The sequence below is a fragment of the Acinonyx jubatus genome, chromosome E1 (genome assembly GCF_027475565.1).
Source record: "Acinonyx jubatus isolate Ajub_Pintada_27869175 chromosome E1, VMU_Ajub_asm_v1.0, whole genome shotgun sequence".
NCBI lineage: Eukaryota > Metazoa > Chordata > Mammalia > Carnivora > Felidae > Acinonyx > Acinonyx jubatus.
This window is the reverse complement of record NC_069397.1, coordinates 47,735,333-47,751,479: the sequence shown is the minus strand read 5'-3', so window position 1 is coordinate 47,751,479 and position 16,147 is coordinate 47,735,333. Positions and strand designations below refer to the sequence as shown.

The window sequence follows — 16,147 nt, the reverse complement described above, 5'->3', positions numbered from 1 at the left end:
TTACCCCATGAAGCTAAAATACTATCACGGCTTTGGAGAGTCTCAGTGATCCTAGACTGTCTTTTAGCCTGATCACTAACCACTCCCCTTGATTAACCTCAATGCCATATAAACAGTTTTGTTTGTCTTCTGTTGTTAAGTCCTCTGGCTTTGAATGCCCCTTGCATATCTACTAGTCAAAATCCTACATATTCCTTATATCTGGTAAAAGTGACACCTCTTCCAGGGAATCTTCCCTGATTTCCTTAACAGGAATGATCTCCCCCAATTCACACTCCACCTTGCATTATAGTCATTTTTCTACGTGTGAATATCTTACTGCCACTGTTACTTTCAGATCTCCTTAAGGACAGTACCTTTTTTGTTTCTTTTTTCTATGTGTCCGCACAGTGCCTGGGATGGGCCTTTCTAGGTTACAGAAGATCTTCCAGAAATGTTTGCCAACTGAATCACTAATGGTTCTATTACTATTTTTCTTTATTATCTGCAAACTGCTAATTAGTTACAACACGTATAGACCTATACTTGAAAAGGTTCATCTTCTAGTAAAAAGAAACATCTGAAATATGAATACATAATGCAAGAAAATTAAGGCCCAGCTTGTATGTTTTTAAGTCTGGTTTTGGTACGCCCAATTTTCTGAAATCAGTGTGCAGGGGTTCCTGTGCCATTTAAGAACATCTCCTTAGAAGCACTTTGAGCTGTTGGCTAGAGCTGATTGGCACCAAGGCGAGGGGAGGGGCATGTAAGAGTCACCGGAGAGGATGGGCCGACATCCCTTTCGCTCTCCATCAGTCTCGCTGATCTGCTATTTTCAGAGGGCTAAAACAGTCTCAATAAGAACGCTTTCTAATTCCTGAAACTCTGTATATTTTAGCATCAAAACATTCTTATTTTGTACTGCCTTGATGGAATTACCACAAATTCCTCACTTAGGTGTATAAAAGGCATCGCAACCCGGACCCGCCCCCAGTGGCCCCACCACCTGCTCTGTTACTCTTCCTTCAACAACAAATAACTCCACTGGTCCGCTGGCTCCCACAAGTCACTGTGAAACCGCCCTTGACTGCGCCATAGCATACGCCCCTCTCTTTCTCTCTTGACTCCACGTCTGAACCAACAGCAGACACTGTCTGTTCCCTTTTCAGAACCCAACCCGAATCTCATCAGTTTTGACCACTTTTGCTGCCACTGCCCAGGCCCGGGCCTCTGTCATCTCGTCTAAACTTCCTGCAATGGACTTTTCACTGGTGTCCCTACTGCCTTCTGTGCCCTCAGTTCAGTCTATTCTTAGCACGCGCAGAGAGATGCTACTCAAATGGGAATCAGAGCATCATCCCTCCTCTGCTCAAAACCTGCAAAGCCTCCTTACTCTCAGAGAGTCAAAGCAAAACCCTGCCAAGGGCCCACGTAGGCCCACGGGACCCGAGGTTTCTTCCCTAGCCTCATCACCTCCTTCTCTTTCTCCTCCTTGGTCACCATTTCTGGCCACGCCAGTCTCCCTGCTATTCCTCTAAGAAGCCAGGCTACCTTCTGCCTCTTTAGAGTCTTGTTCCTATTTATTTCTGGGTTCAGAGTTATGCTGCCAAGGGCAAAGCCTGATAAAATCCGAGCTCCCGAGAAATTGAGACACTATCAGGGAAGCATCTTAGGGTCACAATCCGTGTAATATCAGTGGAGCAGGGGCACCTGGGTGGCTCCGTCAGTTAAGTGTCCGACTTCGGCCCAGGTCATGATCTCGCGGTCCGTGAGTTTGAGCCCCGTGTCGGGCTCTGTGCTGACAGCTCAGAGCCTGAAACCTGCTTCGGATTCTGTGTGTGTGTCTCTCTCTGCCCCTCCCTTGCTCACGCTCTGTCTCTCTCCCTCTCTCTCTCTCTCAAAAGTAAATAAACATTAAAAAAATAAAATCAGTGAAGCATTAGAACGGTGTTGTGTGTTCTGTGAAGACAGAGTATTCAAAGATGAAGAAGAAAAGGTAAAAAAAAAATAAGCAGAATTAGAAGACTCTTAGATTACCCTATTCAAGTTTTTTGATCTCAAGATAAGAGACGGGTCTGTAGGAACTCAAGAGATCATTTACAGCTGCTATGATTTATAACAGTTCACATTTACTACCCAATTAAAATGTTTCCACTTTTTCAGAACATTGAAAGAATGAATATTTGAGATTATACCTGGAATACAAGTCAACCCCAAATGTGTGAACATTATGCTGACATCTTTTTCAAAAATATATAATTCTAAAGAAACTTTTCTTAATCTGAAACATCTATCTGGGAAACTACTTCATCATTTATGTTATGCTATTACAAAAGACTGTGAAATATACAAACAACTACTGGAAAAACTACCAAAGATCTAGTCTTAACCTAGGAAAACTTCGGGCTATCACCCAAGGATCCCTGCTCAGCACAATACTGGACAGTGTTCTACACTGCTCTATCACCACGTGTATTCAATCCCTACGGAAATGGGATATTCCAACTATCCCTTCCATGAACGTCAAGGGAAAAGTTAGGGAACCTACTCCCCAGATTCTTCTCGTGGTGTTTAAACATAGAGCGAGATACTGAAACTGCTCATGTGAATAGTTTACACATTTCGGGAGTGGTTCTAGGCCTGCCATCTTTGAGAGATCAAATGCAAGGGTGGCAGCAGTGGTATCCAAACATGGGTCCCAGGGATCTGTACGAATCCAGCGGGATGCCTTACCTTTTCCAATGCCACGTCTGTCTCGGCGGCATGAGCCCTCTTCAGCTCCAACTTCATCTTTTCTGACTCGGCCTTCAGTTTATAGACCGCGGTCTCATGGTCCCTTGCAGCCTTTTGCTTCTCCTCTTCACGAAGAAGGCCGAGTTCCACCAGCTGCTGTTTCCGCTGTGAGTTCACATGTATCAGCTCTTCTCTCAACTTGTGAACTTGGGCTTCCATGTCGGCAATAGCCTTATTTTTAAAAATGAAAAACAGGTAGAGGATATGAATAGGAAAATCATAAAAGAATCACAAAAGGTTAATAAATCTACCAAAAAAGTTCCCTTCCTCCCTTCCTTCCTCCCTTCCTTCCTTCCCTTATTCTCCCATCCCATGCCATCCCCTCCTTGTTTAGACATAAATGCTACCTAGAACGTTTTACCATATACAACACAGTCCATTTCATTTGCTTCAAATATTTATGTAAATGGAATGTTATATGTATTCCTTTGCAACTTGCTTTTTCAATATTCAACATTATGTTCCAAAGATTCATCTAGTACTTGCTATTGTATTTTCGGGCTTTTTTAAGTTCATTTATTTTGAGAGAGAGAGAGCTTGTGCACAAGCAGGGGAGAGGCAGAGAGAGAGGCAGAGACAGAGAGACAGAGAGGCAGAGAGACAGAAAGAGTCGCAAACAGGCTCCATGCTGTCAGCGTAGAGCCCGACACAGGGCTCGGTCCCACAACCATGACCTGAACCGAAATCAAGAGTCAGACGCTTAACCAAAACTAAGCCACCCAGGTGCCCTTGTATTTTCGTTTTTATTTCATATGATGTCTGCTCTGATTTCATGATGTCTAGCATTCTACGTTCTTGGGTTTATTTTATATTCCTCCTCCTATTTTCTTATTTTCAGTATTTAAGTCATTTATTTTTATACTTACTTCTTTTCTGATTTATAAACTTAAGACTATAAATGTCCCTCCAACTATTGCTTACATTTAATCTCTTAGGTGTAGAAATATGAGATTTTCATTATCATTTAGCTCAAACATTTTTAACTTCCATTATTATTTTCTTCTTTGACTTATAAACCATTTCGAAGTACGTTTCTTAATTCCCAAACATACGGGGTATATTAGTTTCCTAAGGCTGCCATTAACAAAGTACTATAAACTGAGTGGCTTAATACAACAGACACCTATTCTCTCACAGTTCTAGAGATTAGTAGTCTGAAATCAAGGTGTTGGTAGAGTGGATTCCTTTTGGAGGCTCAGAGGGAAAAATCTGTTCCATGCCTCTCTTCTAGCTTCTGGGGTTTGCTGGAGATCTCTGGTGTTCCTCGGCTTACAGACGTATCGCTCCAGTCTCTGCTCTGTCTTCACATGGCTTCTTTGTGTGTCTGTGTCCCTGGGTCCAAATTTTCCTCTTCTATTAAGGACACTGGTCATCTTGGGCCTTCAGGATGTGATTAATGCCTTTATAAAATGTAATCCCATTTTAGTGCCTTTTGAAAAGAGACTCGGAAATCCCTTTCCCCTTCTACCATGTAAGGACGCAGGGAGAAGGCGCTAGCCATGAACCAGGAAGAGGGTCCTTATTAGAACACAAACATGCTGGTGCCTTGGTCTTCGACTTCCAGCTTCCAGAAATGGGACAGGTGCATGTCTGCTGCTTATAACCCACCCAGCCCGTGGTATGTTCTTATAGTAGCCAGGACAGACTAAGACGTAGTCTGAGAGAAACAGATTTGCAAAGGTTTTATCCAAATTCAGACTGATTTGATTTGAAAGCCTTTGTTTTTATCACCTACTATACTGTATCAAAGTTGTAAGAATTTTTTATAGAGAATGACATTTGTTGTATTTTGTTCATTTATTCTTATTGCACACCCCTAACTTCTCATTTTCACCAGGATTAGTACAAAGCTGCATCCCAAAGTCACAGGGTCATAACGTCTTTGTAAAAAATAAAAAACGAACAAAATAAGTTAGCTTCCCAAAACCACCGAAACCACCCCAAACTGAATTTCAATCTTTGTCGATGTACATAAAATATTTGCTTTCTTTTTTTTTTTTAAGTTTATTTATTTATTTTGGAGAGAGAGAGAAAGTGTAAGTGGGGGAGGGGCAGAGAGAGAGGGTGTGAGAGAATCCCCAGCAGACTCTGTGCCGTCAGCGCAGAGCCCCTGGGGGGGCTTGATCTCACAAACCGTGAGGTCATGACCTGAGCTGAAATCAAGAGTTACGCACTTAACTGAGTCATCCGGGCATGCCCATAAAAATATTTTCAATGGTATAGTCACGTTTAGATGCTGTTCTACCTTTTCCTATACCTAACTTTATGTCTTCATTTCCATTTATTAGCGTACTTGTCACTCTTAGTAGCTCTTTAATATTTCATCATTGCAGTATATTGTCATTTACTTAATCATATTATTTTTGGATATTTGTCTTATTTCCAATTAGTCATTATTACATATGCGACACCTATGAATACATCACAATGCTATTTTGCTTTTAGTTTACATTATGAAGATTATTTCGTCAAAAGATAAGAATGACTTTGTAGCTTTTTTTCCAAATTGCTCTACAGAAACACTGAGTCCATTTTCCAATGTGAACAACAGTGTATACGGGAATCTGTTTCTGCACACCCGAGCCACTGGTGCACTTTGTAATTCTGTATATTTTTATTAGTTGACTAGGAATGTGATGAGAACTGAAGGAAGGCATTTTAAGTTGCTGGCACGTTGATATGCACAGGCTTTAGTCCAATGACGATTTTCAAACAGAAAAACTATACTGAAAAATGTATCAACTAATTATGGGAGAAATAAACATTAAATGAAAGAACTTAATGCTGAAGGCTTCCCTGGGGTATTTAATATTTCAGTCCTTAGCAAGTGCTGATAACTAGAGTGACAGAACTGCCAAGATCAATCTGGAACAGACGTGTTCATTTTTCTTTACGATTATAAATAACGAGCTATCAAACTTCATCCATCTGACCGATATAGAACAGGAGAATTACAACAACAGTTAACAAATTAATAAAGGTTGTTATCTGTCTATAGGGGACACACACCGTAAGCACAACTTTTAATCGAGCTGAGTTCAATTAACAGTTAAAAACATACAGACAGACCAGGAAACATGGAAGCAACTGAATGTCCATCAACAGATAGGGGGATAAGCAAAATGGGGTCTGTATGTACGATGCATTGTTCTTCGGCCTACAGAAAGAAGGAAATTCTGACTTATACTATAGCACGGATGAAACTTGAGGACATTATGCTCAGTGAAATAAGCCAGTCACCAAAAGACAAACACCAAACATTTATACCAATTTCCTTAGAAAGCTAATGACTCTTTTTTTAATGTTTATTTTTGAAAGAGAAGAGAGAGCGCACGTGTGCACAGGTGCGAGTGGGCGAGGGGCAGAGAGCGAGGGGGACAGAGGATCCAAAGCGGGTTCTGTGCTAACAGCAGAGAGCCAGACACAGGGCTCAACCTCATGACCTGATGATGAACTCATGACTCAGATCATGATCTGAGCTGAAGTAGGACACTTAACCTACTGAGCCACCCAGGCGCCCCAGAAAGCTAATGACTCTTCAAACCACTCTGAATCTGACAAGTTCTGGCAAGGGCAGTGAGAGGTTGAAACATCTCATAAGTGATAATAGATTGCCAGGATTATCATCAAAGTGGTCCCAAACAAAATTCAAAAATGCATTTTATGAAAGCAAAATGTATCTAAGTTGAGAACATGTTCATGGTTAAGAAAGAATCATTTGGACTATCTTGGAAATCCAAAAATTGTTCTATAGGTGCTCTTGGAATAAAGACAACATTAATATAGTTATTAATGTATTAGGTTACCTTTGTACCGTCACAGAAAGTTTGTGAGCAATCACCACCAAGAGCTGAAATGTTTCCAATGTGCTACTCTTTAATGTGTAGGTATATGTAATCTACTTGTTAGGACCTATGATGTGGAAGCCACCATAAATGACTTCTAGAGAAAAAACTTTACCCAGAGTTTAGACTATAAGCTACACACACACACACACACACACACACACACACACACCCCATAGAGCCAGAAGAGAAGACAATGTGCCATAAAAGTTCAAAAGAGGGAGCCCTTACTTTGAGCTAAGAATTCTGAAAACCTGAATAAAATTGAATGCATCTGAGATGTACCTTAAGAGAGAAATTAGCACCATTTGGGAACAGGGATAAATACAGGACATTTCAGGAAGAAAGAATGAGTTGCATGGAAGAAAAAAAAAACAGAACGTCAAAGAGGAACAGGAGAAACTCAGAAAACAGAGATTTGCTGCAGATATTGAAGACATTAAACTACAGGGGTTGGAAATCAAGGCACTGGAGGACCAGTAAGATACCTAAATTGGGTGCTGGAAAGGAGTATGTGGGGATAGTAAGTCAAGAAATACTACTGAATTTGTATTAAGAAAGACTACCCTGGAGGCAGTTTATGTCATGGCTTAGACACACCAGAGATGGGAAGGCCAGCAGTAGTGGAAAGAGTGGAATGGATGGGAATACAATTTTAGAAGTAGAACTGAAACGGTTAGGGGAAGGCACCTGCGTGGCGCAGCGGGTTAAGTGTCCGACTCTTGATCTCAGCTCAGGTAATGATCTCGCAGTTCATGGGTTCGAGCCCCACATGAGGCTCTGCGCTGATGGCACGGAGCCTACTTGGGATCTGTGTCTCTCCTTCTTTCTGCCCATCCCCCACTTGTGCTCTCTCAAAAATAAACATTTAAAAAAGGGCTAAACAACTAAATGCATGATGAAGGCAAGGAAGAGAGAGGAATATTGGTGATTTAGGATGGTTACCTCAGGCAGTTTGGCAGATTAGATATTCTGAGAGACCTTCATGAGATGAAACAACTAGATTCTGTACAAAATACAATGTTTTCTTTCTTTGCTCATAGGAAGTAAGAGAAAAATCCAAAAGAAAAAACAAAACAAAAATCACACACTATAAAACTGCCTGTGTCAAAAATAGGATAGTGAGCACTGAGCATGCTCAAAAGGCAATGTATCTTGGAGGACAAATGTCTTTATGAGCATTGCAGCTTCTGGGGGCAAGGAATATGGGAGCTGAACATGATTCCATGGAATTAAGTCAGAGGGCCTGGAATAGAACTAATGTGGTTCTAGGTCCATAGTGTTATTTACTCCTGCCTGATACTAAAATAAATTCCCTCTGGAAAAAAGTTTCTTTAGTTTAATGTCTCCAAGTTTTCCATAAATTAAGGTAAACCAAGAATGAGCTCATAATTTAAAAATTATTAAATCCAGGGAAAAAACACCATCGGTAAGAGTCAGCAAAAACAGATTCCCACTGGCAGGCACTTCAAATATGAGAATTGTCAGAAAAATAAGATAAAATAACATGTATTAAATGTTTTAAAAAACAAAAGATGAAACATTAAAAAAAAAATTTTAAAGGGGCGCCTGGGTGGCTCAGTTGGTTAAACATCTGATTCTTGATATTGGCTCAGGTCATGATCTCATGGTTCGTGAGATCAAGCCCCATGTTGGGCTCTGCACTGACAGTGTGGGGGATGCTTGGGATTCTCTCTCTCCCTCTCTCTCTGCCCCTCCCCCCTTTCCCCTTCTCTCTTTCCCTCTCTCAAAATAAAGAAATAAACACACAAAAAAAGTTTTTAAAAGATAGAATCACAAAGTGAGTAAGTCACAAGAGACTAAGCAAAAATTATCATATTTGAGAAAGAATCAAATATAACTTCCAAAAAAAGTTTTTGAATAAAAGAATAGATGAGTTAAGGCAGTTTAAACATAGCAAAAGCAAAAAAGTAATGAAACAGAAGAGGGATCTTAATAAATTACTTAGAACACAGCAAATTAATAATCAGAAGATAACTGTAAGTGAGATGTTTAAAGCTATGGAAGGTAAAATAAAAATATCTAATATATGTCTGGAGTTCTAGAAGGAGGGGACAGAAAAGAGAAGATAGGAAGGGTATGCAAAAATGAGAATTTTCAGAACTGAGGAAAAATAAGAATCCTCAGAATTAGTGAGCAGAATAAATATCAGACAGGACAGAAAAGGAAGGAAGGAAAGAAGGAAGGAAGGAAGGAAGGAAGGAAGGAAGGAAGGAAGGAAGGAAGGAAGGAAGGGAGGGAAGGAAGGGAGGGAGGGAGGGAGGGAGGGAGGGAGGAAGGAAGGGAGGGAGGGAGGGAGGGGTCTAATCTGTATACTAGGTAATGAAATGGCAGAACACAAAAGACAAAGAGAAAAGCTTAAAAGCAGGTAAAGTGAGGGAAAAAAAGAATATATTCAGTAAATGACATCCCAGTAGCAACAAATACACCAAGTGCTCAGATTCTGGGTTCTAGTACCATTCCCTGATAAAAGGAAACAGTGGCCCTTAGACAAATGACTGAGTCTAAGAGTGAGCAGGAAATATATAAGATGAACCAGAGCATCTTGCTGTGCTAGTAGTAAGGAAGTGCTCCTTGATGAGAGTATATTAAAGATACAAGAACCAACTGAAGGAGCTCCCAATGGCCAAAGCTGGAACAATTTGAGAAAAAAAAAAAAAAAAGGATTGGATTATATTTCAAAGAATAAAATAAATATCCATGAGTACATACTCATATAAATGATTTATTTAATAAGTTAACTAATAGGGGAGAAGAAACAAATCTTCCTTGCAGAGGTATTCCAAATTACAATGAAGGGCATTTTACAAATTCCTAATGGGCGTTCCTCAAAACTGTCAAGGTTATCAAAAGTAAGGAAAATCTGACAAACTATCATAGCAGAAGAGACTAAGGAAAGAAGACAACTAAATGTAATGTGATATTCTAGATGGGATTGTGTAACAAAAAAACGACACTAGGTAAAAACTAAGCAAATCTGAATAAGGTATGGATTTTAGTTAATGATGACATATCAACATTGGTGTGTAATTTAAACAATGTACCGTATTACGTAAGATGTTAATAAAAGGGGAAACTGGGTGCAAGGTATATGGGAAAACTTTATACTATCTTTGCAATTTTCTCTATAAATTTAAAAATGTTTTTAAAATACATGTCAGGCTCTGTGCTGACAGCTCAGAACCTGGAGCCTGTTTCAGATTCTGTGTCTCCCTCTCTCTCTGTCCCTCCCCCGCTCATGCTCGCTCTGTCTCTGTCTCTCAAAAAGTGAATAAAGATTTTAAAAAAATTAAATTAGGAACCTTGGCAAAAATAGCAACAACAAAACCAAAATAATCCCTTAATACTTCAAAGTTTTAAACACAGTTTAAATAATTCATGGTTCAAAACAAATTTAAGATAAAAATTAAAGTACTTAGAAGACCCAAGACATTTTTTTTTTCACATTTGTACTGTTTTAAATGGGAATGAGGGGGTTAGTATCAACAGTCATGGGTTCATGGGAGATATTTTATTGTATCTATTTTTGTGACTTTTAAATTGATTGATGTTGGGGTGCCTGGGTGGCTCAGTCTCTTAAGAGTCTGACTTCAGCTCAGGTTATGACTGCACGGTTTGTGGGTTCAAGCCCCACATCAGGCTCTCTGCTGTCAGCACAGAGCTCAGAGCCTGCTTGGGATTCTCTATCTCCCTTTCTCTCTGCTCCTCCCCTGCTCATGCATGCTCTCTGTCCCTCTCCCTTTAAAATAAATAAACATTAAAAAAAATTTTAATTGATTGATGTTAACTATTTACTAATCAAAAATAAATTCATAACATTTAAATAAAAATTCTTAGAAATGATTTACAAAGAAAATATTACTTACGAAATCCTGAAGGATGAAGGTGAAGTGAAGGAAATATGTAGCCATAACATATTATTTATTTTTAAAAGGCTAATTGTTAATGAAAAAAAGGCCAATTTAAGAAATTACAAGATAGAACAATTTCTGGTAAGACTGATGAAGGAAACAGGAGAGAAGACACAAACAAACATTAGGGCTGCAAATAAAGCTATGGCAATATTACCTAGAAAAAAGAGATAACTAATACTAACATTAAAAAAAAAAACCATACCACAAATCCATCAGACATTAAAGAGATAAATAAGATCATACCATAAAAATATTATGCCAAGGGGTACCTGGCTGGCTCAGTCAGTAAAGCACCTGACTCTTGATTTTGGCTGAGGTCATGATCTCACAGTCGTGAGACTGTGACCCACATTGGGCTCTGTGCTGACAGTGCAGAACCTACTTGGGATTTCTCTTTCTTCCTCTCCCTCTCTGCCCGTCCACCACTTGTGCACTCTCTCTCAAAAAAAAAAAAAAAAAAAGATTAGGGGAACCTGGGTGGCTCAGTCGGTTAAGCATCTGACTTTGGCTCAGGTCATGAGCTCATGGTTCGTGGGTTCTAGCCCCACATAGTGCTCTATGCTGGTGGTGTAGAGCCTGCTTGGGATTCTCCCTCTCCCTCTCTCTGTCTGTTCCTCACTCACTCTCTCTCTCTCTCTCCCTCAAAATAAATGAACTTTAAAAAAATAAAAATAAAAATGAAAGATTATGCCAATACTTGGAGAACAGAAGTGAAATAGATTCCCAGGAAAATATAAAATGACAAAAAGAAGAAATAAAACAATCTAATTAGATAAATTGGAAGAATAGTGAAAATGTTTCCTACAAAGAAAACAATAAGTTTAGATAATTTCACAGGTGAGTTCTAAAAAAATCTTCCAGAAGATAGATCATTCTAGTCTTTTATAATCTCTTGCAGAGAATAGAGAAATGTACTCTCAAACTATTTCAGAAGTTATAATATTGATAACAAAGGATGACAAGAATATGAAGAGAAACAAAAATTATAGGTCAGCTTACTCATGAACACAGACATAAAATCCTAAACAAATTATTAGCAAACCAAGTCCAGTAATGTATACAAATAAAATATGTTATTGCCAAGTTGTACAGAATGCAAGGGCAGTTTAACATTTCTCAAAATCTGTAAGTGCCAATAAATTATCAAATTTAAATGAAAAGGAAAATTCATAAACTATAAAAATTTACCAAAACTGGCTAAAAAATTGGAAAATGTGAATCATCCAGCAACCATTAGAAAAATTTAAATAGTAGTCAAAAATCTTTCCTGAAATGAAATATCAAGCCCAGATGGTTCTACTGGCCAGATTTACCAAATTTTTAAGAAACAAATAATTCACTCTTAGATTAATTCTTCCAGGGACTCAAAAAAAGATTACTCAGCAACTCAATTTATGAGGCTAGCATAACATTGATTAAAAAATATGTCTAAAAAAGAAAAATTCAGGTCAATCACTCTCAAAAATTGTTAGCAAATTGAAGCCAGCAATAATACATCATTTAAATATTGGATGAGACATAATGTTGGTGTAATGGTAAAACATAACTTATGATATGATTTTTTTCCATTAATGTATTCAAAGAAAAAAGCCTTATGGTTATCTCAATAAACAAACAAAAAAAAAAAAATGAAAAAAACTCCATGACAGGAACTCTTGGCCATTTTTTAAGTTTTTATTATTTTTTAAGTTTTATTTATTTTTGAAAGAGAGAGAGAGAACAAGCACAGAGGGCAGAGAGAGAGGAAAAGAGAGGGTCCCAAGGCAGGTTCTGCACTGTCAGTTAAGAGCCTGACATGGGGCTCGAACTCATGAGCCATGAGATCATGACCTGAGCCAAAACAAAGAGTCAGATGCTTAACCAACTGAGTCACCCAGGCACCCCAGAAGAGACCATTCTTAACCAGATGAAAGATATTTACCAAAAACTCAGCAAATTTTATTTATTATTTATTGTGCAGGAAGAAGAAAAAGAAATCAGGAAAAAGAAAAAAATGTCTACCACGACTTACATTCATAAATGTATGACAAGAGAAAAAAAAAGGAAAACAGCGTCTTCAGTCATGAAAGCTATGATTGTCTATATAGAGAGAATGCGAAACGAATGCACAAATCATTAGGAATAATAAGAGTTTAGAAAGGTGGTTGAATTAAAGAGCCATGTTTAAAAATTATTTGTAATCTTTACACATCAGCACAAAAATTATAAACACCATGAATAGCTATAACAAACAGAAGATTCTCAGAAATAAGTCTACCAAAAGATGTGCAAAATTCTAGAGAAAAAATTGTAAGCCTTTTTAAAAGACATTAATGAAAATCTAAATAACAGAGATACATCATGGGGATGGAAAGCCTTCTGACAGCTCTCCCCAAATTGATGGCATCGATGCAAATCCAATTAAAATTTTAACAAAAGCTTCCAAGAAACTTGACAAGCTGAACCTAAAATGTACAGGATGAACGAACAAATGACCTGACACGCCACAGATCAGGGCCTAGAATAATGTGACTGAAATTAATACAGTATAGTATTATCATAAAAAATAGGAATATTTGACTAATGGAACATAATAGTGAACCTAGAAACAAGGTCACATTGGTTGGAGCTGGTACTGTACTTTTGAAAAAAAAAAGTTTTATTTTTAAAATTTTTATTTATTTTACTTAGAGAGAGAGAGAGAGAGAGAGAAGGTGAGCAGGGGTGGGGACAGGAAGAGAAATAATTCCAAGCAGGCTCCGTGCTGTCAGCACAGAGCCCCAATGCAGGGCTTGATCTCACAACCCTGGGATCACGACCCAAGCTGAAATCAAGAGTCAGAAGCTCAACTGACTGAGCCACCCACGCATCCCATTGGTATTGCACTTTTGGAGGGCAATGGTGAACCAGTTTCAAAACTATGCTAAGACAATAAGTTACTCATATGGGAAAGAATGAAATCGGATCCCTACCTTACATAATAGACAAAAATCAATTCCCTCCACTCTTAGTATATACCCAAGACAAATAAAGCATATCTCTGCACAAAAACGTGTACGTGTTCACAGCAGCATTATTCATAACAGCCAAAAAGTAGACAAACTGTCAATCAACTGATGAACGAACAAATAAAGTATAATATAGATAAACAATGGAATGTTATTCAGCAATAAAAAGGAATGGAGAGCTAATATAGGCTATGACATGAATGAACCTTGAAAGCACAACAAATGAAAGAATCTAGTCACAAAAGACCACATAATGCATGATTCTACTCATAAGAAATAGCACAAGCAGATGTAGAGGCACAGGATTTAGATTAGTGGTTGCCCAGGGCTGTTGTGGGGAAATTGGAGGGTGATAGACTGTTAGTAAATATCTGCTTGGGGGGAGGAGGTGATAAAATGTTCCAAAATTTGGGGGGTGATGGTCGCGCAACTCTGTGAACCATACTGAAACCCATGCGACTGTATACTTTAAAAGGGTTAATTGTATGATGTGGAAATTATATCTCAATAAGGCTAATATTTTAAAAATCAGTGCATAGTGATCAGGGACCAAAAGTGAAAGATGACATTTTTAAAAATACAGGGGAGGGCTTTTTTACTTGAAAATAAGAAACTTCCTTAAACACGACTCACAAGGCACTAACTTGAAAAGATTGATAAGTTAGACTATAATATAATTAGGAACATTCATTCATCAAAAGACACCATAAAGATAATGAAAATATAAATAAAAATTTTAAAGGGGAGATTTGTAACATATATAATTGATGAAAGAACAGTATCCAGAATTTGTGAAGCATACCAATAAATGAAGATAAACAGTCCAATAGAGAAATGAGAAAAAAGTATGATCAAGAACTTTATTATAGGGGCGCCTGGGTGGCTCAGTCGGTTGAGTGTCCGACTTCGGCTCAGGTCATGATCTCGCTGTTTGTGAGTTCAAACCCCGCATCAGGCTCTGTGCTGACAGCTCAGAGCCTGGAGCCCGCTTCAGATTCTGTGTCTCCCTCTCTCTCTACCCTTCCCGCACTTGTGTTCTGTCTCTCTCTCAAAAATAAACATTAAAAAGTTTTTTTAAATAAATAAATAAAAGAACCTTATTATAAACGGAAACATTTTAATGGTAAACACATGAAAAGGTGTCCAACTTCACTGGTCATCAGAAAATGCAAATTCATTTTACAATCACTGTATTAGCAAAAATTAATAAGTCTGATAGTACCAACTGTTGGCAAGGATGTGTATCAATGGCGCTCTTACATGCTAATGATATGAGTACAAAGCGACAAAACCCTGTTGTGAATTAAATTGGCGATACCTAGAAAAACTGAACATTTTCTTAAGTCATGTCCCAATATTTTGTAGAGAAACTCTTAACACCCGTACACCAAGGACGTGTCCAAGGATGTGCACAGCGGAGCTGTAAAAACTACCTAGCTAGAGATGACTCAAATGTGTATCACAAGTAACGGGACATTGTATCTAGACGAATGAATGAATTGGAACCGCACACAAGAGAATGGATGAATCTTAAAAATAGTGAGGGAAAAAATTCAAATCATGGATTACCTATAATATGCAACCATTTTTATGAAGTTCAAATTAAGCAAAAGCAAACAATATACTGCTTAGGGAACGGGTATGTGAGAAGGCTATACTGAAAAAAAGGTTAGGTAACCATCAACACACATTTACGGCCAATGGTTGCCTCTGGGGCAGACACCAGGAACTGGGGAGAGGAAGGAGCATCTGGACAGAGGTGATGGATTCAGCAACGTTCTAATTCTTCACTTGGGTGGTCAGTTCCTGATGTTCGTTCTGATTGTGTGCATTAGTGCTTAAATATTATTTATGACATATATTCTTTGTATGTATAAGACACGACACAATAACATTTTTTTAATAATGCAGATGTTTTATGCCTAGATGGCAAGGAGAATGCTTCTAACAAGTAACTTCTTAAAGTATAATACAGTAATTATTGTTAATATAGTCTTAATTATGGAAATGCACAATCCTCTGACAATTTTTCTTTTTATTGTGCGTTTTTCACAGGAGACCCTTGATTTCAATTATGTTTTGGAACATCACATTACTTCATTATTGTCTACCTCTCATTATTACGTAAAGAAGTTTCAACTGATATATTTTCTTTAGAACAACATAGTAAGAGTTCTAAAACACACTTTAATTACTCATGGTTAGCAGGCCACCAAGTGTTATTTAAAGTCATATAAAACTGACCAAAACGATTTCTCTTCTTTCATTATGTTAAACCTAATAAATAAATATCTGGATTTAAGCTTCCAGATTCAAAGCAAACACACTCTTTCGAGTTGTGGCCTTTTAATTTTTTAGCATTATTTTATAAATATCAAATGCAATAGACTTTTCTATCGTAAATAGGTCCCATAGAAACTTTAGCATAAAAGAGAATTTAACCTTATAAGAACAGTGCTTTTGTCTCTCCAAGAAAAAAGTACCAGAAATAATGATAGATGATTGGTGTGTCTAACAAATGAAACACAACAGTCAAACTCCAATCAGTGCTGTTCTGAGGCAGGACAATTGGTGCGTAAGAACACCAAGGCTCAGGCAGTATGGATGG

General features: G+C 38.1%; 1 protein-coding gene across 13 annotated transcripts in view; it reads right to left on the bottom strand.

Annotated features, from left to right (window-relative positions):
* The window catches only part of CEP112 (centrosomal protein 112), a 468,883-nt gene that overhangs the window by 208,010 nt on the left and 244,726 nt on the right, over window positions 1–16,147 (bottom strand). For all 13 annotated transcript variants that reach the window (XR_003416799.2, XR_008294088.1, XM_027048061.2 and 10 more), the window contains one exon: window positions 2,713–2,943. Coding sequence is in view for 11 of the 13 variants with exons in the window: in XM_027048061.2 (XP_026903862.2) it covers window positions 2,713–2,943 (231 nt within the window). In the remaining 2 variants the exon portion in view is untranslated. The remainder of the gene's footprint in view (window positions 1–2,712; window positions 2,944–16,147) is intronic.